The 24,315-nt window shown below is 40.9% G+C and overlaps 1 protein-coding gene across 3 annotated transcripts in view; it reads left to right on the top strand.

Annotated features, from left to right (window-relative positions):
* Positions 1-21,007, top strand: part of LOC138642549 (serpin B6-like) — a 90,072-nt gene extending 69,065 nt beyond the window's left edge. The window contains exons 5-8 of one of the 3 annotated variants that reach the window (XM_069730767.1): positions 1,856-1,998; positions 7,291-7,458; positions 12,630-12,819; positions 20,058-20,407. In XM_069730767.1, the coding sequence (XP_069586868.1) occupies positions 1,856-1,998; positions 7,291-7,458; positions 12,630-12,819; positions 20,058-20,281 (725 nt within the window). In that variant the 3' untranslated portion in view covers positions 20,282-20,407. Of the gene's footprint in view, positions 1-1,855; positions 1,999-7,290; positions 7,459-12,629; positions 15,958-19,876 lie in introns of those variants that run through there. The other 2 variants (XM_069730766.1, XM_069730765.1) reach the window with 2 other exon arrangements.
* The last annotated feature ends 3,308 nt before the right edge of the window (positions 21,008-24,315 follow it).

Here is a 24,315-nt window from a genome sequence, read left to right as displayed (position 1 = left end):
AGATAACGGGGGAAGAGAATGACACCATAGACATACCTATCAGTATTGGTTATTCAAAAAACATATACAAACAATTTAACAAAAAATATAACAAAATCGCAGCGCTAAATAATATCAACAAGAGATTTGATAAAAAAGGGGGGGGGGGGGGAAACAAAACAAAAGAGACGTAATGAAACCAATCCTAAAGAAATACGGACATGTCAATTCTGTCGTTAAGACCAGCTGGACCAGTCTCTTTCGTTCGCAAAATCCATTTTGCCTCCTGTCTTAGGAGTATCTTATGGAGATCGCCGCCCTGTACTGGTAAGACTATTTTCTCGATACCCGCAAAGGTTAAAACCTCCGGATTGCCATCATGATTCTCTTTTATATGATCAATTAATCTCGGAACACCTTTACCAGAGGTAACTGATTTAAAGTGTTCTCTGAACCGCACGTATAACCTGCTGATAGTCTTACCAATATAGAATCGCCCGCAGGGACAGAAAATTACATACACCACGAACTCCGTTTTGCAGGAAATAAATTGTCGGACCTGATGTGTAACAGGTCCGATATGCAAAGTCTGGCCCAATAGATGGAACCGACAATATTGACAATGTCCACACCGATTGTTGCCTGTCGGAACGGCTCGCTCTAACCAATTGGATCTGTCTTTTGTAACTCGATTGCATATTAGAATATCTCTGATGCGGACTCCCCGCCTATTAGAGACCAATGGACCTCCTGCTGTTCTACCGGTTAGTTCTCTGTCCCTCTCCAGAACATGCGAGTGCTTACGGAGAGTAGCTCTAATTTCCTTATCTAAGGGACTGTATTGAAAACAAAAAGAGAAACGCTGCAACGCTGAGCCTGGCAAACTCTCTCCAGAACCAAAGCGTACATCTTCTACCCGTTTCAACGCAGAATTCAAAAATTCCTCCTGATATCCTCTTTCACGAAGCCTGCCACAAAGTTCCCCTGACTGTCGTTTGAAGCCTTCCTGGGTATTATTTACCCGTCGTGTTCTCAGTAACTGGCTGTAAGGTAGGGACTTTTTGGTGTGGTGAGGGTGGAAGCTGTTAAAGTGTAAGATGGAGTTCACCGCAGAGGGCTTCCGAAATATGGAGGTACAAACCTTCCCTTCTGCCACCTCCACCCACACATCCAAGAATTCTAATGCTGGACCCCCAAATATATATATTAACATCATATATTGATTGCAGGATTATTATATATATATCAGTAATATGCATTTGTTTTTAAATGTTTTTAACATACCGTGCACTTTTTCTATTGCCTGACGGGTTGATGACGCAGGCGGAGTTCATATTCACTTACCTACTTAGCCTGGCGTCACTTCCCCTCTGGCTATGGACCCGTAAGAAGCGCTCTGGTGTAGCGCTAAACGGCCGTCGTCTCGCCTGCCGCACTCTTCTTTTTTACCCTCCACTCCCCCGTGCCGTGAAGAATGTACCGTTTGGTATTGAAATAAAGGACAATTGAAACTGCATTTTGGTGAGTGCATCTGCTTTTCTTTTGTTGTTGGATACCTGGCTTATACTCAAGTCAATAAGCTTACCCAGTATTTCGTGGAAAAATTAGGTGCCACGGCTTATACTCGGGTCGGCTTATACTCGAGTATACACATAAATGTCTGCAGCAAATTTTTAACAAGTGCACATAACCTTAGTGATGTAAAGAAACGCTGGGTCCAATATTGAATAGCTGTTTTTTTTTTTTTCTTGCGTTTCATCACCTTTTTGATAAATATAACAGTTTTTTCATGGAGGACAGATACTGAAGGACTAAAAAGAACTTGTATTTTGAATATAGGACAGTCCTGCATTAATGCTTTCGACTTTAATTTTAGGTAAAATCCAGGACCTGTTGCCCAGTGGCAGCGTGGATTCCCTTACCAAATTGGTGCTAGTCAATGCAATTTACTTCAAAGGAAATTGGGCAAACCAGTTTGACAAACAACGCACACATGAAATGCCCTTCAGGCTAAATAAGGTATGCACAAACGTGTATGTCTTTAATATTTATTCTTCTGCATAACCAAATACTATACCTCTAGGTGATCTGGAAGCAAAGTTTGGGACTTGTTCTTTATCCTATCTGCCCAGAAGACCCAATGAATTGTGCTGTTTGGTCAAAAGAAATTATATACCGTATTTTTTGGACCATGAGACGCACCACAAATTTTCAGAAGGAAAATAGGGAAAAAAAATTAATGTGTCAAATGGGGTCCGTGGGAGGTATCGACAAAATGCCGGCGAAGCCCCTCCGCACCACAGAGCACCGCCGAACCTGCCGCATCGGCCTGGGAAGGGAGTGTGATCTTCGCTCTGCAGCGCCGGAGAGGGACCACCGCAAAATCGCCCGACTCCTGCTGCCGCCACACTACTTGTAAGTTTATTCCGGCTATAAGACGGACCCCCATTTCCCCCAAAATTTGAGGGGGAAAAAGTGCGTCTTATAGTCAGAAAAATACGGTATATGTAAAAGACAGCAGTCACATTTTATTAGTCCACTGTATTTTTCCTCCTTACCATGCTGCAAGGATGTGCAGTGTAGTATGCTAAAGGGTGGCTTTTAGTTCCTACACATTAGCGATGGTTGCTGTACATGTACAGTACAGACCAAAAGTTTGGACACACCTCATTTAAAGATTTTTCTGTATTTTCATCACTATGAAAATTGTACATTCACACTGAAGGCATTAAAACTATGAATTAACACATGTGAAATTATATACTTATCAAAAGTGTGAAACAACTGAAAATATGTCTTATATTCAAGGTTCTTCAAAGTAGCCACCTTTTGCTTTGATGACTGCTTTGCACACTTGGCATTCTCTTGATGAGCTTCAAGAGAACAAGCAGAAAAACACATGTAACTATAGGAATGCTGCAACAAACTCAGTATTACTGTTAACTGTAAACGCATATCCCATAGCCAAAATACTGGACTAATAGAGACCCACTGAAGTCGATATGAAAAACACCTCAAAAAAGAAATTCAGTGAACAAAGTTCCAAAGAAATTATGAAATATAATGCACAAAATATATATATATTAATACAAAAAGGTCAGCTGACAAGAGACATGACTAATAAGTGACAGGCAATGCCGCACATACATTGGCGGTAATAGAATGATACCCCCGGAATAATGAATAAATACAAACATATAGCTGCCCAAATAATGGTACTTTGGTATCAACATGTAAATCACATACCTAGTGGTACACAACAGGGGCACATGCATGTTTTTAAGTATATCATTCCACAATTGTTAATTCATAGTTTTGATGCCTTCAGTGTGAATGTACAATTTTAATAATCATGAAAATACAGAAAAATCTTGAAATGAGAAGGTGTGTCCAAACTTTTGGCCTGTACATGTATGCTATCACTTATGTAGCAGATTCAGGAGCTGAACCAGCTTTGTCTAATTCTACTGCAGGGTGTGTTACATGTAACACGGCTGACGCCTTAAAAGTAACTGATGCTTCAATCGCATCGGTTTAATCTCCTATTTGCCACGGTCAAACATGACAGCCTTCACATCCCACATGTCTTAATTGTTGGGTGTTGATTTATTGCCATGGCAGCCTGGTGAATTCTGTGAACCCTATGGTGGCCATGTGAGATTGCAGGTTCAAGTTCCCTAAGGGGACTAGTTATAAATGTGAAAAAAAATTGTAAAATAAGTATGTGTATGTTTGTGTATATATACATAATAAATATATCTCGCCCACCTTTTTCCCCAAACATAAATACACTGTGTTCCAAATTATTATGCAAATTATATTTTTCTCGGATTTTCCTAAATGGTTGGTGCAAATGAGTCAGTCTAATAAAAGTCATCACCCGTTAGATTATACATCAAATTTTATTGAAGAAACCTCCAAATGATAACAGTATATTCTCCAAAAAAAAAAAACTCAAAATGCACTGTTCCAAATTATTAGGCACAGTAGAATTTCTATACATTTGATATGTTTTAAAGAACTGAAAATGCTCATTTGTGGAATTTGCAGCATTAGGAGGTCACATTCACTGAACAAAACAGCTATTTAACTCCAAAACCTCCTAACAGGCCAAGTTACATGTTAACATAGGACCCCTTCTTTGATATCACCTTCACAATTCTTGCATCCATTGAACTTGTGAGTTTTTGGAGCGTTTCTGCTTGTATTTCTTTGCATGAAGTCAGAATAGCCTCCCAGAGCCGCTGTTTTGATGCCTCCCACCCTCATAGATCTTTTGCTTAATGATACTCCAAAGGTTCTCTGTACGGTTGAGGTCAGGTGAAGATGGTGGCCACACCATGAGTTTATCTCCTTTTATGCCCATAGCAGCCAATGACTCAGAGGTATTCTTTGCAGCATGAGATGGTGCATTGTCATGCATGAAGATGATTTTGCTCCTGAAGGCATGTTTCTGCTTTTTAGACCATGTAAGAAAGTTGTCAGTCAGAAACTCTAAATACTTTGCAGAGGTCATTTTCACACCTTCAGGAACCTTAAAGCGTCCTACCAGCTGTTTCCCCGTGATTCTGGCCCAAAATGTTACTCCTCCACCTCCTTGCTGACGTTGCAGCCTTGTTGGGACATGGTGGAAATCCACCATCCATCCACTACTCCATCCATCTGGACCATCCAGGGTTGCTTGACACTTATTTCCAAATAGCTTTGTTTACTGATAAGTGTTCATGTATGTCTGGGCCCACTTTAACCATTTCTGCTTGTGAACACTGTTTAAGGGTGGCTGAATATTAAGGTTTATGCACCACAGCAAGCCTTTGAAGGATCCTACACCTTGAGGTTCGAGGGACTCCAGAGACACCAGCAGCTTCAAATAACTGTCTGCTGCTTTGTAATGGTATTTTTGCAGTTTCTCTCTTAATCCCATGAATTTGTCTGGCAGAAACCTTCCTCATTATGCCTTTATCAGCACGAACACGTCTGTGCTCAGATTCAGCCACAAATCTTTTAACAGTACAACGATAACGCTTAAGTTTTAGGGAAATATCTAATGTTTTCATCCCTTGACCAAGGCATTGCACTATTTGATGCTTTTAGGGAGCAGAGATCCTTTTTCTTTCCCATGTTACTTGAAAACTGTGGCCTGCTGAATAATGTGGAACATCATTTTTATGTAGTTTTCCTTTAATTTGAATCACCAGGAAAACTAATTATCACATGTGTTTAAGATTGATTTCAGTGATCCATTGAGCCCTGAGACACAATACCATCCATGAGTTTATTTGAAAAACAAAACAATTAAATCTTTGACACTTAAATCCAATTTGCATAATAATTTGGAATACAGTGTAGTGAAATGTAAAGCATGAAAAGTGTAGCCTATTTAGTATTACTGCATGTGTAATTGACTGAGCTAATAAAATATAAAAATGTTTATCTCATAAAGTGTACAGCAAAATGCAAAAAGAAATCAAACCGCCAGAATTGTTTTTTTTGTTTTTTATTCGGTTGCTGCACTACGAGGTTTGACGTGACAGTGGGCTTCATACGCTCTGATCAGAATGTAAAACTAAGAACCTCAGTTCATGTGCGGTTCATGCTCTTTTTTTTTTTTTTTTTTTTTTTTTTGTGCATAGCATGTTCTTTTCCCTTTCTTGGACCAGCACTCCTCCCAATTAGCAGGAGACTGCAAAGTGTAAGGGGTCTAGCCCATTTTTGCTCTCACTGAAGAGTTTCAGTATTCCTTTCATTTGGTGTTGGTGCAGTGTAGTGGCCATTGTTGCTGTGATTTTGTGCTGGTGGGGCGGCGCGGTCTGGAGTCTTGGGGACTCAGTCTTGCATGCTGGGTGCTGTGGTGCACCAGGCAGTCTGCCCCTCGCCTTCCTCCAACTCTTCAGTGACAGCAAAAATGGGCTAGACCCCTTACTTTGCAGTCTCCTGCTAATTAAAATCATCTGTGCCAAATGGGAGGCGTGCACATCCAAAGAAAAAAAGGACAGATCATGCAATATGCTGAAAAAAAGAGAATGGACCTCCAAAAATCATACAATGATCTAATGCCGCTAAGCAAAAATAATATATAACTGAACATGAGGTTCTTAGTTTAAAACCATTTACTTCTGGCATAATTAAGAAAAATGTCCTCATAGTACCGTAATCCAATGACAAATCAGTTGTTTTATCCTCTTGGATAAGATTTGGTGCTCTTTGGTAAACAATTAGAGCGGACACGAGATCTAAATAGAATGTGCTCACACTTCAAAGTTCTACATTCCATTACATAAAAATAAGACCATCTGCAATCATCCCTAACTTATTGTTAACTTCTTTATCACCTACACACAGGATAGGTGATAACTTGTTGATCGCTGGGATCCGCACCAGTCTGCAGAACTGAGAACTTTTATCCCCATTAGGCTACGTTCACATTAGCGTTGCGTCGGGGGCAGCCGCGGCGACGCATGCGTCATGCGCCCCTATATTTAACATGGGGGGCGCATGGACATGCGTTGCTCTTGCGTTTTGTGACGCATGCGTCACTTTGGTGCAACTGTCAGGGCGCAGAGGACGCTACATGATGCAGTTTTTCTGCGCCAAAAATCATGAAAAAATGAACGCATGCGTCACAAAATGCTGCGTTGTGCATGCGTTCACATTTGCGTTGTGCGTTGCGTCACCGACGCTGCACCGCACAACGCAAATGTGAACTTAGCCTTAGAATGTAGTGGCTGTGCTCTTGCTCAATCGCCACTTTAGTAATTCCCTATGTGACTGCCAAGCGCTTTCTGCCAATTTCATAGATAATGAACAAATTGATAGAGGATCAGGCATTGAACATGAAGCTCCATTTTGTTACCGGAATTTAAAAAAAAAAAAAAAATCCCTCCTTCCCCTCTGCTTATCAGTGTGGGTCCTAGTGGTTGGAAACCCACAAATGAGCAAATTATCACCTAATACTGTAGATGCGTAATAGCTTGTTTTCAATGGACAACCCTTTTAATGAGACTAATCAAGTAGGTAGAGAGAAAGCGATGGATTTGGAGCTGTCACCAAGAAATGGAGCCTTCACCTGTTTAAAAATAGTTTACTAAATTAATAAGACCAACATTTTTGACTTGTTAAATAAAAACACCATGAAGGAGAGGTGCACTTTATAGTCTGCAAAAGCTTCATTCAATCCTCTTGACATGAAAAGATAAAATTAATCACACAGACGCTGCGTGTGTTTTTTGCCTCAAATGGTATTCTGTTACATCTGTCTGCATTTGTGAAAGCAACCCTTGAGCATTAAACAAAATGTCTTCTCTTATTCAGAATGAAACCAAACCAGTGCAGATGATGTATAAAAAGGCCAAGTATCCAATGACTTATGTTGGGGAATTGTTCACCAAAGTCCTTGAGTTACCGTATGTTAATAATGAATTGAGTATGATCATAATGCTTCCTGATGACATTCAAGATGGTACTACTGGACTAGAGCAGGTAAGGAACTCTGCACTATAAGTCAATAATCCTTCTGCTTTTCAGAAACAGTGTGCATTGATCTTGCTAAAAGCTCAGGGTTAACAGTTTTTCCTCGGCATCTATTGATTAGTAAGAACAGGGTTCCTCATTGTTCCTTGCGGAGATAGCCAGCTGACGTAGGGAGCCTTTTAGGTTAGGCAATGTGCCTTGGGAAAAAAAGCATATTTTACTTTCCTCCAGAAGAAAGAACTGTATCTTCCTGACTATAACGAAAGAGAGAAACTGGGGAAAAAAAAGCGCAACAGGGTCTTATCTGGTGACAATGTCAGAAAAAGTGGAGATGCACTCACCTTGTTAGGTTGCTGAATGGCAACACATAATGGGCATATAACAGCTGCTGCACAGATACCGGTCAGGGAAAACGACCATGGATATAAAAATGAAAACTGAGGTATCACTCATGCGCTGCTGATGGCGAATTGTCGGTGAAATAATTTGCTTTTTTTAAACCGGTTTAAAAGTCAAAGCGTTTCGAGTTCACACAGGACCTCCATCAGGACAAAACCCTCTGTCCTGATGGAGGTCCTGCATGACCTCGAAACGCGTTGAAACCTGTTTAAATAAAAGCATTTTATTTCACCGACAATTCGTCATCAGCAGTGCATGAGTGATACCTCCATTTTCATCTTTATATTCTTGACTATAAGACTTTTTTTTTTTTTTCCAAAAAAAATGTGGGAGGAAAATGGGAGTCTTATAGCCCGAATGTAGCTTACGGGGGGCTGCGGCGGTGGATCAGGTCACAAGAGGCAGGGTCACTCCTGCATGAAACCGCCAGTGACTGTAGGAGTGGGATGATCCTGCCTCCTGTGACCCCGCTCTGTAAGCTACTGTAAATTCAGACTATAAAATGGACCCCCATTTTATTCAAAGTTTTTATTTTAGCAAAATACGCTTAAGTTGTCTCCTTATTGCCACTTATTGGCGGTATCCTTATAAGTCAGAGCTTTCTCTTTATTAGGCCTTGCAACATGACTAGGATTCTGTACTAAATTAGAATCTCCTGGAACAAGAGTCTCCAATTTGCCGATGACTATTTTGGGGTTCTTGCCCCTCACCAATTCAGAGGAGGAAAACATTCAATGCAACCAAGCAGATATAGTGCAGCTGTAATAGGCGATGTTAAAATATCAACTTTTATAAATAGATAATTTTCCATTATGATAAGTTTTTTTTGTCCCAGAGTTTTATTTTTTTTTATTTGTTTAACATCAGGAAATATATGTAGGTTTTTAATTTTTCTTATTTCAAAAACCTGACCTGCACATCCAAACATAGACTAAGTGTGAACAGGTGCTGAACCTAGAGTCGCCTTATTTATTTAACTATATACGAGTTGGCGACTCTAGGTTCAGCACCTGTTCACACTTAGTCTATGTTTGGATGTGCAGGTCAGGTTTTTGAAATGTATTCTCTAGCCTTCTGATCGTGCACTCCGCCTTCTAGCCACAGGTGTTTTAATTACAGCAGGTCCAATACCCCTCCATAGAGAGAGAGAATTTTAGTCTAGGAAGAGGTTTCACATGTACCCATTCAGATGGAGACGTTTATTCTCAGCGAGGTAGGGCAAGCGTAGGACCTGGTATAAGAGAGATGCCGTAAAGTGGCTACCAGGTACACATAAAATTGGCCATTTTTATGCGCTAAACGCTCTCATTTTTCATATTTCTAGTGCAGTAATGCAGTTCAAATTTCGTATTTCAAGTTTGTATGTTCTAGCGCTGCAGTGTGCTGCCTTATTTATTTAACTTTAATTTTTCTTATGTGATGTACTTAATGACACAGATTTGCTAAAGAAATGACAGGTCTTATTACTTGCAACATCAAAATAAAAATGCATGTCTGATACGATAATCCATTTCAGACACTAATAATTATTAGAATTGCTGATTGCCCTATTAGCAAATGTGGAGACGGTTGTACTGTATATATGGTCATTACAGATAACTGTATTACACTTGTTCAAGAAGTTAAAGTGGTTATCCACGAATGTAGTAAAATGGCCCCGTCTCATAATTCTAACAGCAGTCCATCTTAGTTGCGTGTCAGGACGGGCTGCAGTCTGAAAATACACAGCTTTGGTGTCATGTGTCTCAACTGACTGAGGAGCTGTATTATAAGATCACGTACTTACTGTACATGAGCTAAGGAAAATAGCTGTGACATAAGAAGAAATAAAACTTTTCTTTGTCTGACAGCACACAGAATTCGTTTTTCCAGGCACAGTCTCTTGTGCTCAGTCAGCCAAAGAGATGATTTATTTCTTCTGATGTACAGCCCTTTTCTTTGGATCAAGGAGTTGTGTGCTTATGATTTAGCTCCACTGACAGTTGAGACACAGAGCGGGATGCAGGCTGAAGAAACGCAGCTTCGGAGGCCTGTCACATGACTGAGACGGGGGGCGGCAACTTATTACATTCTTAGGCCTCTTTGACACTTCCGTCTTTTGACATCCGTCGCAATCCATCGTTTTGGGCAAAAAACGGATCCTGCAAATGTGCTCGCAGGATGCGTTTTTTTGCCCATAGACTTGTATTAGCGACGGATCGCGATGGATGGCCACAACTCGCATCCATCATGCGACAGATCCGTCGTGTTATGGCGAATCGTCGTCACAAAAAAACGTTCAAGTGAACTTTTTGTCCGTCGCGTCCGCCATTTTCTACCGCGCATGCGCACCGAAACTCCGCCCTCTCCTCCCCGGACTTCAGAATGGGCAGCGGATGCATCCGTTGCCCACGTCGTGCAGAAATTTCACAACGTGCATCAGTACGTCGGCCCGACGCATAGCGACGGACCCATACCGACGCAAGTGTGAAGTAGCCTTAGAGAACCACTTTAACCCCTTTTTGACTTCGGACGGGATAGTACATCCGAGGTCAGATCCCCTGCTTTGATGCAGGCTCCGACGGTGAGCCAGCATCAAAGCCGGGACATGTCAGCTGACATGTGAGCGATCCACCCGTCGCTGTTAACTAGTTAAATGCCGCTGTGAAACGCTGACAGCGGCATTTAAATACCTCTTCCTGCCATTGGGTCAGAAATGAGCGCATCGCCGACATGACAACCTGAGGTCTCCTTGAGCGCTGTGGTCGGCGCTCATAGTAAGCCTGTAATTTAGCTACATAGGAGCGATCTGATGATCGCTCCTATGTAGCTGAGCCGATCCAGTTGTGCCAGCTTCTAGCCTCCCATGGAGGCTATTGAAGCATGGCAAAAGTTAAAAAAAAAAATGTTTAAAAAAATATGAAAAATATCTAAAAGCTTAAATCACCCCCCCCCATCCCCCCCCCCCCTTCGCTCCATTCAAAATAAAACAATAAAAAAAAACAAATATACACAAATTTGGTATCGCCGCATTCAGAATCGCCCGATCAATAAAAAAAGAAAGGATTAACCTGAACGCCCGAATTACATTTTTTTGGGGCAATCAAAAGAACGTATCTGCACCAAAATGGTATTAAAAACGACAGCTCGGCATGTAAAAAAATAAACCCTCACCCGACCCCCAGATCACGAAAAATGGAAACGCTACGGGTATCGGAAAATGGCTCAATTTTTTTTTTTCTTTTAGCAAAGTTTGGAATTCTTTTTCACCACTTAGATGAAAAAGAACCTACCCATGTTTGGTGTCTATGAACTCGTAATGACCTGGAGAATCCAAAAAACAAGTGTGGGATTGCACATTTTTTGCAATTTCACAGCCCTTGGATTTTTTTCCCGGTTTCTAGTACACGACATGGTAAAACCAATGATGTCCTTCAAAAGTACAACTTGTCCCACAAAAAACAAGCCCTCACCTGGCCATATTGACGGAAAAATAAAAAAAGTTATGGCTCTGGGAAGGAGGGGAGCGAAAAAACGAACACGGAAAAACGGAAAATCTCAAAGTCATGAAGGGGTTTAATTAAGTGTATAAAAATGTACCAGGGCCTTATTAGGCTGAATTACAGTTAGCTTGACTTGGATGATCTAGTTTCCTCACTATGCTCGATTAGTTATGTCATTAATAATGTATAATTTTTGTACATTTACTTATGCTTTCAGCAGAGTAGTTTTTAGAACCCTGAATACCCTGCTTATGCTGAATAATGTGGGTGCTTTACTCAGCCTGTTGGTAGGTCTGCTTGCTTGTCTTTCGGGTTTCTAACATTAGTGCTGTATAAGAACTCTAGCACTAACAAGAAAGATGTTTTGTGTAACATAGTAAAGAGGCAACAATTATTTTTATAATTTGCCGCTTAGGGCAGCACGGTGGCGCAGTGGTTAGCACAGCAGCCTTGCAGCGCTGGGGTCCTGGGTTCTAATCCCACCCAGGACAACATCTGCAAAGAGTTTGTATGTTCTCTCCGTGTTTGCGTGGGTTTCCTCCGGGTACTCCGGTTTCCTCCCACATTCCAAAGACATACTGATAGGGAATTTAGATTGTGAGCCCCATCGGGGACAGTGATGATAATGTGTGCAAAACTGTAAAGCGCTGCGGAATATGTTAGCGCTATATAAAAATAAAGATTATTATTACCGCTGTTTTTTGTTTTTTTTGTTGTTTTGTATGTTTTTTCTTATAAACATCAGGCACATAAACTGGCTTGGTATTGTTTAGGGTGTCCCATGTTGTACAATAAACTAGAGTGCTGACCATTCATAATGTCTTCTTTCAATTGCTAGCTGATTGGCTATATTCACATCTGTATCCAAGGTTGCTGTGTAATAAAGGCTCTTAAACGTAAAGTGTTGGTAGTTTAATATAACTCAACATTCCCTCAAAATCTGTCAACGAAATAAACTAAAGTCAAGCAGAATGTTTAATGAGAAAGAGATGCTGCCAACATTGTCTGGCAGGACTCCAGCTGTCCTCGCTGTCCCTGGATGATCCTAGTTTACATTGTTTAGTAGAAATGCTTTGTGGCCAAACAAGTGATCATATGAGTGTGACCAGCTTCATTTACTGTCCTTTTGCTGTCCCATTTTTTTTCTATCCTGTACACTCCTTTCCTAAATCTGACGAAATGGCAGCATTTGTCCTGAGCTCCAAGCTTGGTGCACTGTCCTACTACATTCGTAGTTTCTAAATTGCCAAGACCTCTTTGTAACATACAGTAACTCTTGTAATGTTTTGTTCTTTTCAGCTTGAAAAAGAGTTATCATATAGCAAATATTTGGAATGGACAGATCCCGAAAGAATGGACATTACAGAAATGGAGTTGCATTTGCCAAAGTTTAAGCTAGAAGACAATTATGACCTAAAATCTGTACTTAGTGACATGGGAATGCCTGATGCCTTTGACCAAGGCAAATCTGATTTCTCAGGAATGTCTAGTAATAATGATCTAGTCCTGTCTAAAGTAGTGCACAAATCTTTTGTGGAAGTGAATGAAGAGGGTACAGAGGCTGCCGCAGCCACTGCTGGCATTATGATGATTCGCTGTATTATGATTGTGCCAAAGATTGTCTGTGACCATCCTTTTCTGTTTTTTATCACTCATACACAAAGCCGCAGCATCTTGTTTGCTGGTAGATATTCTGCACCCTAAGAAATTACATAATTACACTTCTTAGGATCACTCGACCTACAGAAAAAGTTGAACAATTATTATAGTCACAGTTTGTCTAGGATTTCCACCTTTGCTCTTCATCCACAACTTAAATCCATTTAATTGTTGTGTGCCTTCTATATTACACTTATCACTTTTATCCACATAATAAAATAGCATTTAATAAATTATATTGAAAAACTCTTAGGATACAGCAACTCCAGATTTTACTTAGATAATTAGGCCATATAAGCTCCATTGTACTATGTATCACAGCATGCTTGGTGTGTACCACCCACAATCGTGTGGTTCTGCGAAGCCAGATTTGTAGCACCTTAGATTTTATGTACAAGGCCTATAAGTAAAGATATAAAAAAAAAACAATGTTAAGGTCCAATTTTTTTCCTTGTTTTTCAGTAACCCACTGTCATTTATAAAAATGTGTTGCTTTTCAATTGTTTGAACCTTCTGGTTTTTACACAGATTTTGCCATTAAATTGATAATAAATCAGCTATTCCCAATGGTGTCTATCCTCTTAAGGATTTGATTGTAGAATGTGTTAATACAATTGGGATTATATACACAGTCATGCTAAGGTAACCCTGCTTAAACTGTATGGTTTTATATATCTAGACATGAGGGAAAAAATCTGGTCTCGCCCTTAGGTCTAAACATTTGATAATAACAACGATCAGATAAACAATACCATATCATCATTTATTTAACAAAAACTGGGCCAAAATGGAGATGCAGTGTGAGAACGCTAAAGTACACCCCATAAATTAATACCTTGTGGGATGACTCTAGCAGTTGGAGTAATAATTTTCGGTATCAGTTTATCTGGCTCTCGCATCGTTCTGAGGGAATGTTGGGCTGCTATTCTTTACAACGTTGCTTAAGTTCATTGAGGTTTGTACATAATCATTTGTGCACAGGTTCTTTATGGCTCCTCCAATTGGATTGAGGACTGGGCTATTGCAGCACTTTGATTCTTTATCAGCCATTTTTATGTAGATTTATCATACGCTTAGGATCATTGTTCTGTTGTATGACCCAGTTTCGGCCAAGCTTTAGTTTTTAGATCAATGGCCTCATGTTTATCACTAAAATACTTAGAGTCAACCATGAGCTCCTCTTTGTACCAATTGATGACTGAAATGTGCTTGGACCCATTGGCTGCAAAACAAGTCCAAATCATCACCCCTCAATCATTGTGCTTCACAGTTGGTATGAAGTGTTTGTGCTGATATACTGTTTGATTGCCAAAGGTAGCATATGGCAATATGTCCAAACAGCTGCACTTAGGTCTAGTTTGTCCAAATTACCTTGTCCCAGAAGTCTTTTGGTTTGTTCAGATGCAACTTCACAAATGTTTATGCTGCCCTATTCATTTTGTGGGGTTTTTTTTTTTTTTTTTATAACAAAGAGGCTTTTTCCTGCCAACCCTTTCAAACAAGCCATACTTGTTTAATCTCTTCTTAATTGTTCTGCCATCAACTTCAACACTTAAGGTACCGTCACACATAACGATATCGTTGCTTTTTGTGATGTAGCAACGATATCGTTAAGGAAATCGTTATGTGCGACAGCGACCAACAATCAGGCCCCTGCTGGGAGATCGTTGGTCGCTGAGGAAAGTCCAGAACTTTATTTCGTCGCTGGACTCCCTGCTGACATCGCTGGATCGGCGTGTGTGACGCCGATCCAGCGATGTCTTCACTGGTAACCAGGGTAAATATCGGGTTACTAAGCGCAGGGCCACGCTTAGTAACCCGATGTTTACCCTGGTTACCAGCGTAAAAGTAAAAAAAACAAACACTACATACTTACCTTCCGTGTCTGTCCTCCGGCGCTCTGCTTCTCTGCACTGGCTGTGAGCGCCAGCTAGCCGGAAAGCACAGCGGTGACGTCACCGCTGTGCTTTCCGGCTGACCGGCGCTCACAGTCAGTGCAGAGGAAAGCACAGCGCCGGAGGACAGACACGGAAGGCAAGTATGTAGTGTTTGTTTTTTTACGTTTACGCTGGTAACCAGGGTAAACATCGGGTTACTAAGCGCGGCCCTGCGCTTAGTAACCCGATGTTTATCCTGGTTACCAGGGGACTTCGGGATCGTTGGTCGCTGGAGAGCTCTCTGTGTGACAGCTCTCCAGTGACCAAACAGCGACGCTGCAGCGATCGACATCGTTGTCGGTATCGCTGCAGCGTCGCTTAGTGTAACGGTACCCTTAATTTTCCGAGGCCTTTAGAGTCTGAGCTGTAGAGCTGGTATTTTCTGCAATTTTTCTGAACTAATATTCATGATCTCACCCTGGTGAGAATTTATTAAGATGTTCATTCCTTAGAAGAGTGACAACTTTCTTGAATATTTTCTCCTGGAGAGTGATGGACTCCAAATTGTTTGGAAAATACCTTATAACCCTTCCTAGATTGATGGTCAGTAACGATTGATTCTATACGATCATTTGATATCTTTCCTCTTTGGCATTGGGTTTACGCATTCAAGAATCTTTCAGACGAGGACATTGCTAAAATTTCTGCTTATATTTGAGGTGGTCATAATTGCTGATAAACAGTCAAGGACTTTTGATTAGCAGCACTTGCTACTTATCCTCTTAGTTGCTATGGAAGCAATGAGGGTGTACTTAATTTTTCACACACTGCATCTGCATTTTGGTCTAATTTTTGTTAAATATTGATAAAATGCAAGTTGCCATTTGATGGTGTTTATCTGAGGTTGCTTTTATGTAATATTCTCATATCCGTAGAATTAAAAAAGGATTGTACTTGTCATTTTTTCAGCATATTTACACTGTTCATCTGTTCATATGACACTTGCAATGATAATTTCTCTTATTTTTATATACAAGTAATGTGTTCTTAAACCCATAACATTTAAAAGCCACAATAAATTGTCCAAAGTAGTATAATGGGTCTGTTCAGTTATTTTTTTCTGTCAATGGTTTACATGTGTCCTTCACATGAACAAGCACATTTTCAGGCACTGTGATATATTATTTCCCTTTCTCTGGCCCAATCATATCAGACCTGTTCATGAGGAGAGATAACAAGAACCAATCAAACAGCACAAACTCATTTAAGCTGTTGCTGAGCCCCCAGTCAGATTAACCCCTGATAAACTGAACTCTTTATTAATACACTGCCAGGTCTGTGACATCATGCAACCACAATCTTATGCCGGCAGTGTTATTTTCCATGCCAGTTGAGAAGTGGACAGTACAGAGAAAAGTTCAGTGTGTTCTGTGACGCGCTAAATTCGAATCCGTGACCAAAGTGCTACATGAATATCGGCGCTTTTATAACAAAGCGCCACCACATAGGAATAACATTGCTCGGTGGGATAAGCAGTTGAAGGAAACCGGCAGTTTGGTGGAGAAACCCTGTTCCTGTAGGCCATCCGTCAATGACGAGTCTGTAGAGGCTATACGGGATAGCTACCTAAGGAGCCCAAAAAAAATATGTGCGTGTGCTCGACAATTACACCTAAGCAAGACTACAGTTCATAAGGTGTTAAAGAAATGTCTCTGTTTTACGGGGTACAAATTGCACTTGTTGCACGCTATCAAACCGGCGGATAGACCGAAACGCTAGCTACAGATATGCTTCATGAGATCGACAATGATGCAAGATTTTTGCAGAAGGTTGTGTTTAGCGATGGGGCGACCTTCCAGATCTGTGGACATGTTCATCGCCATAACGTCCAAATATGGGTTGCTGAACATCCCATATTTGTTGGAGTATGAACATACAGTGCCTTGAGAAAGTATTCGGCCCCCTGGAACTTTTCAACCTTTTCCCACATACCGTGCTTCAAACATAAAGATACCAAATGTAAATTTTTGGTGAAGAATCAACACAAGTAGAACACCGTTGTGAAGTTGAATGAAATTTATTGGTTATTTTAAATTTTTGTGGAAATTCAAAAACTGAAAAGTTGGGCGTGCAATATTATTCGGCCCCTTTACTTTCAGTGCAGCAAACTCACTCCAGAAGTTCATTGTGGATCTCTGAATGATCCAATGTTATCCTAAATGCCTAATGATAAATATAATCCACGTGTGTGTAATCAAGTCTCCATATAAATGCACCTGCTCTGTGAAAGTCTCAGGGTTCTGTTTGAAGCACATAGAGCATCATGAAGACCAAGGAACATAACAGGCAGGTCCGTGATACTGTTGTGGAGAAGTTTAATGCCGGATTTGGATACAAAATTATTTAAAACTTTAACATCCCAAGGTGCACTGTGCAAGTGATCATATTGAAGTGGAAGGAGTATCATACCACTGCAAATCTACCATGACACGGCCATCCCTCTAAACTTTCATCTCCAACAAGGAGAAGACTGATCAGAGATAGAGCCAAGAGGCCCATGATCACTCTGGATGAACTGCAGAGATCTACAGCTGAGATGGGACAGTCTGTCCATAGGACAACAAACAGTCGTACACTGCACAAATCTGACCTTTATGGAAGAGTGGCAAGTAGAAAGCCATTTCTCAAAGATATCCATAAAAAAGTGTCGTTTAAAGTTTGCAACAAGCTACCTGGGAGACACACCAAACATGTGGAAGAAGGTGCTCTGGTCAGATGAAACCAAAATCGAACTTTTTAGCAACAATGCCAAAAGATATGTTTGGTGTAAAGGCAACACAGCTCATCACCCTGAACAAACCATCCCCACTGTCAAACGTGGGGGTAGCATCATGGTTTGGGCCTGCTTTTCTTCAGCAGGGACAGGTAAGATGGTTAAAATTGATGGGAAGATGGATGGAGCCAAATACAGGACCATTCTTGAAGAAAACCTGTTGGAGTGTGCAAAAGAACTGAGACTGGGACAGAGATTTGTCTTCCAACTAGACAATGATCCCAAACCGAAAGCAAAATCTACAATGGAATGGTTCACAAATAAACGTGTCCAGGTGTTAGAATGGCCAAGTCATAGTCCAGACCTCAATCCAATCGAGAATCTGTGGAAAGAGCTGAAAACTGCTGTTCGCAAACGATCTCCATCAATCCTCACTGAGCTTGAGCTGTTTGCCAAGGAAGAATGGGCAAGAATTTCAGTCTCTTGATGTACAAAACTGATAAAGACATACCCCAAGCGACTTGCAGCTTTAATCGCAGCAAAAGGTGGCGCAGCAAAGGATTAAGTTAAAGGGGCCGAATAATATTGCACGCCCCACTTTTCAGTTTTTCAATTTCCACAAAAATTTAAAATAACCAATTTCAATGAACGTCACAATTGTTCTACTTGTTGATTCTTCACCAAAAATTTACATTTGGTATCTTTGTTTGAAGCATATGTGGGAAAAGGTTGAAAAGTTCCAGGGGGCCGAATACTTTCGCAAGGCACTGTAACACCCCTTAAGTGAATGTGTGGTGTGGCCTGATGCGTGATGGGTATGAAACTGGGAGAGTTTTTTTTATATTTTATTCGGAGCAGATTTCACATTTCTATAGGTTTTTTTGTTGCTTTCCAGTGACTGGCCAAAAGTGCACCATGACTTTACGGGCACACTGTATTTAAAAGTTAAACCTGATGAGTTTAGGATTATATTATACTCTCCTTCCAGACCAGCGCCACTTGTCCACGCTCGGTACTGTGTTCCCTGACAGTCTCCCGGCATCAGCATCCGGCAACGGACAACTGGTACAGCCGATCAGAGGACACTGGCTGCAGCAAGACTAGAAGTGCTTCTTCCTGTGAAGAATGAAGAGAAATAATATTTTGTTTGTAGTTATATGCTAAAAAAAAAAAATTATTGCAGTATGAAAATTTTTGGGGGTTGCCGGGCTCATCTTTCCAAGAAGGGTTTGTCTCTCTTGTGTTTTTTTTTTTTTTTTTATTATACAAGTTAGGCATTCTAACCACTGAGGATTCTGCACAATTAGTGGAACTTAAGTGTTCAACTCTTTCATCGATCCTTTGCAACAACCGTTATGAAGCTTACCTAGTCCCAAATAGTCTCTACTTTCTGCACCTGTTTAACACCCCAGAAATGGAAGAAATGACAAAGCCAGTGATTGACTAAACGGGCAATATCCAGTGTGTTGAGAATGGCTTAGTAATGACCAACAGGGACAAAGAAAGTGTCTGATCGCAGCTGCTTTATTTTCACTCTTAATCTTTTAACCCTGCTGTTCTGTTCGGTCTGGGGAGACCTATTTTGAACTTTGGTATTTTTTGGGGTGTTCAAGATGCGGTTCTGAAACTTGTGGTTGATTGACTTAAATGAGGATGGGTCGGTCGGCCACGGGTTTCAGAGCTGCATCTTGAATATTTTAAAGAATATTGAAGTTCAAAGTCGGTCATTTTTGACCAACAGAACAGCAGGGTTAAATGGTTCTCAACCCTACTCCACAGCAGAAATTCTAGGCTGACATTTTGTTGTTTGTAAACCTGATCTGTTTGACATTGCGACAAATGTATTATATAGGTCAGTGTCCTTTCCTAGAGCTAATTTTGCAAGATGGACGTAATAAAACTGAAAGCGCTTCCTGTTGCGTAGGTGAAACTATTGTATTTTAGTAATTCACTTTTCATTTTGCATGACTAATAATTATTATAATTTTAGGTCGGTCTCAGGGTATTGTAATATTGGCTAAAAAATATCTTAATTTTTTTTTGTTTTGCAAATCATCCCAGCCTAAATTGGTATAAATTAGCCATGATATTGGTGCAAAAAAGCATTTCTGTAATTTTGTGAGTAAAATTGAGATTTGTATTAATGGATGAAAAACAATCACCATAATCTAGCCTGAATGTGTCTTGTTTTACTCGTTCTCATCATGTTTGGTAATATGATTATATTTTATTTCCAGCTTGAACGGGAACTCACATATGAAAAATTTGCAGATCTGACAAATCCAGACAACATGGACAGAACTGAAGTGGAACTCTCTTTACCTAAATTCAAGCTAGAAGACTACTATGATCTAGAATCTGTTCTTGGAGCTTTAGGCATGACTGATGCATTTGACATGAGCAAATGTGATTTTTCAGGCATGTCTGGTAATCGTGATTTAGTTCTATCTAAAGTGTTCCATAAATCCTTTGTAGAGGTGAATGAGGAGGGTACAGAAGCGGCTGCTGCTACAGGAGCAGTCATTATGCTACGTTGTGCTCGGATAGTGCCAAGATTCACTTGTGATCATCCTTTTCTATTCTTTATCATACACAAACAAAGCCGCGCCATTCTTTTCTTTGGTAGATTCACTTCTCCTTAGAGCTGAATTTACACATTGCAGTCCTTAACAATAGCTCAACCGTTCATGCCATGGGTTTTAACGTATCGTAATGCCTTAGGCTGGTTTCACATTTGCGTTTTTTGCCGCTGCGTTTTAGCGCAAAAAAAGCATGCGTTTTTTTCCCTATATTTAACATTAAAAACGCATGCGTTTTTTTGTATGCGTTTTGCCGCATTTGTCGACGCATGCGTCGTTTCTATGCTTGCATTTTGTTGCGGAAATGCAACATGTAGTAATTTCTAGAGGCGTTTTTTTTTGCTGCAAAAACGCATGCGATTTTTTTGCGGCACAAAAACGTATTGCTGTCTATGTAAACGCATGCGTTTTTAAGACCATCTGTTTGGTTGCGTTTTTAAACGCATGCGTTTCAATAGAAAAAACCAAGTCTACACAATGATAAGCCACCCCCCACCATCAAGGTGATAAAGGGATCCTAACCCTACCCCTAACCCTAACCCCCCACCATCAAGGTGATAAAGGGATCCAAACCCTAACCCTAGGGATCCTAACCCTAGGGATCCAAACCCTAACCCCCCACCATTAAGGTGATAAAGGGATCCTAACCCCCCACCATCAAGGTGATAAAAGGATCCAAACCCTAACCCTAGGGATCCAAACCCTAACCCTAGCCATTTCTATTTATAGTGGGTTTTCTAGTTGATTTTTATGATTGGCAGCTGTCACGCAATAAAGACTTTTTATTCCAAAAAAAAAAAAAATTCTCATCAACGCAAACGCAGGAAAAATGCATGTAAACGCATAAAAACGCCGCGTTTTTTTACCACATGCGATAATGCATGTGTCTAAAAACGCAGCGTTTGTACGCGTTTACATGCGTTTTTTTCACCACCTGCGTTTGCGTTTTAAACGCTGCGTTTTTAAACGCAAATGTGAAACTAGCCTTACATAGAAAATTCAGACCAAATATAAACCAATAGAGAAAATGCCTCACATTTTAAAATCTACCGCTTGCTCTGAAAAATGTCTTTTTTTTCTTTCTGCAGTGTGATTATGGATTAAAATCCCCATTCACATGTATTACTTTATTTTACTTTGTGTATTGTTGTTATGATATCCTTTCAGAAACAAGTGACCATGGCCTCTGTCAATTAAGCAGCCTTTCTGTACATTTTTTTTGCGATTTTCTGAACACTATGCAATGATCAAACAATGGGCTGTTTTTGCACTATAATAAAGCTGACACAACGATATATATTTAGATATTGGATACCTTACTATTTCCTTTTGTTTTATTTTGAAATCTCACATTTACTGGGTGTTGTGCGATTGTCAGTTGCACTCCCATTGTAACAGCCAACATTGGAGACCTTCCTAACCCCCATAGTTTAACCTAGCATAATTAAAGCAGTGGCACTAATGTGCCCCAAAATTGTACTTCAATATTGACTTTTCTTATGTCAGTAATGACAGATTGTAATGTACTGGCATATTGGCATATACACAATTTTATTGTTGGTTCCAAATAATGATGACTAACTTTTAATCCCTTACTAAGATTAAACCAATGCTTAAAAAATCAAGTTAGGGGTTACCTGGGGGGAAGAAATTCATTGTATTACTCCTAGTAACAAGGTGTACTTGACTGATGGCTGCCTCTCTCCTCTGTCAAGTCATTAGTGACTTATTTTTTTATTTCTCAAGATAACTCCATTAAAGTCAGATGAAGGCATTTAAAAACACTTTTGTTTCCTAAACTGTTTCAAAATTGTTTCCATGGATTTGTTACACAAATGCCTTTTGCGTATTGTGCACCAAATATGTTAAGATCATTGAGAGCTTTGTTTTCAGTTGTGTAGTTTAGGGTTTAGTCAAATCCGTTAACTATCAATGGCTACAAAAAAATCACTAGCTTTTATCAACTTGCTAAAATACAAATCTTTCCTTTCACCCTGCCATTCGGACATTACGTTTGTCTGCTCTGTTTTGAGTAGCAGACAAATGGAATTTAGTGTGTGTATCTACTGTATAATTGTCTAAAGGTACCTTCACACTAAGCGACGCTGCAGCGATACCGACAATGATCCGGATCGCTGCAGCGTCGCTGGAGAGCTGTCACACAGACAGCTCTCCAGCGACCAACGATGTCGGTAACCAGGGTAAACATCGGGTTACTAAGCGCAGGGCCGCGCTTAGTAACCCGATGTTTACCTTGGTTACCATCCTAAAAGTAAAAAAAACAAACGCTTCATACTTACCTTCCGCTGTCTGTCCCCAGCGCTGTGCTTTCCTGCTCTGACTGGGAGCACAGCGGCCGGAAAGCAGAGCGGTGACGTCACCGCTCTGCTTTCCGGCCGCTCTGCTCACAGTGAGTGCAGGAAAGCACAGCGCCGGAGGACAGACAGCGGAAGGTAAGTATGAAGCGTTTGTTTTTTTTACTTTTGGGATGGTAACCAGGGTAAACATCGGGTTACTAAGCGCGGCCCTGCGCTTAGTAACCCGATGTTTACCCTGGTTACCAGCGAAGACATCGCTGAATCGGTGTCACACACGCCGATTCAGCGATGTCAGCGGGAGAGCCAGCGACCAAATAAAGTTCTGGCCTTCTAGCCCCGACCAACGACATCACAGCAGGATTCTGATCGCTGCTGCGTGTCAAACTGAACGATATCGCTAGTGAGGATGCTGCAACGTCACGGATCGCTAGCGATATCGTTTAGTGTGAAGGTACCTTAAGGGTCACTTCCGTCTGTCTGTTTCTGTCTGTCTGTCTTTCTGTCACGGATATTCATTGGTCGCGGCCTCTGTCTGTCATGGAAATCCAAGTCGCTGATTGGTCGAGGCAATACAGCCACGACCAATCAGCGACCAGCACAGTCCGGCGGAAAAATGGCCGCTCCTTCCTCCCCGCAGTCAGTGCCTGCTCCGTACTCCCCTCCACTCAGCCCTCACACAGGGTTAATGCCAGTGTTAATGGACCGTGGTGTAACACACTCCATTAACGCAGCTATTAACCCTGTGTGACCAACTTTTCACTATTGATACTTATGCGGCATCAATAGTAAAAAGATCTGTTAGAAATAATTAAAAAAAAGGTTATTCTCACCCTCCGCCGTCGCGTCCTCTCCTCGGCAGTGCAAGCGGCAGGTTCCGGGGCCAAGGATGGTATGCAAGAAGGACGTTCCATGACGTCACAGTCATGTGACCGCGACGTCATCACAGGTCCTGCGTTCATTCAACCCTGGGACCGCAAGCTGCTGCCTGCACCGTACACAGGCGACAGGACTACAAGGGCTCCCTCAGAAGGTGAGTATATGTTTATTTTTTATTTTAACTCTTTTTTTTTTTTTAACCTGTTAGATACGTGGCTGGGCAATATACTACGTGACTGGCCAATATACTATGTAGTGTGTGTATGTATGGGCAACCGATCACTAAGTGTGTGTGTGTGTATCAGCCACACCCACTCCACATAGTTGCCAATCACTAAGTATCTTTCATTTCACCAGAGCTGTTTATAAGAAGCTGAGCTGTGATTGGTTGCTATGAGCAACAGTTTTCCTTGTAGACAGTTGTTGTAACTGAGGACTATTATTTTTATTATTTCTATGGTGTTATCCTCCTTCTCTAAAGCTGGAAATAACATAATTTATTACCGTGCCAACACTGACCACCCTGTGATACAGACTGCAGGGGAATCCCAGTATCACACAAGATGGGATTAGATGCACGGCTCAGCAGACTGTATCACACAGGATAGGATTAGATACACGGCTCAGCAGACTATCACACAAGATAGGATTAGATACACGGCTGAGTAGACGGTATCACACAGGATAGGATTTGATACACAGCTCAAAAACTGGATGTGCCAAAGGAGAGGACCTTTTCATTCCAAGAATTCCTCTCATTCCATCTGATTTGCCTTTTGATTTTAAATTCCTCCAGTTTCCACTTCGACCGGCATTTGCAATGTCCATTAAAGCTCCGGGACAGTCCTTGAAAGTAGTAGGGATCGATTTGCAATCTCCATGCTTTTCTCATGGTCAACTTTA

This window comes from Ranitomeya imitator, chromosome 6, assembly GCF_032444005.1.
Source record: "Ranitomeya imitator isolate aRanImi1 chromosome 6, aRanImi1.pri, whole genome shotgun sequence".
Taxonomy (NCBI): domain Eukaryota; kingdom Metazoa; phylum Chordata; class Amphibia; order Anura; family Dendrobatidae; genus Ranitomeya; species Ranitomeya imitator.
The sequence above is the reverse complement of the archived record's forward strand: the minus strand, read 5'-3'. Positions and strand labels throughout refer to the sequence as shown.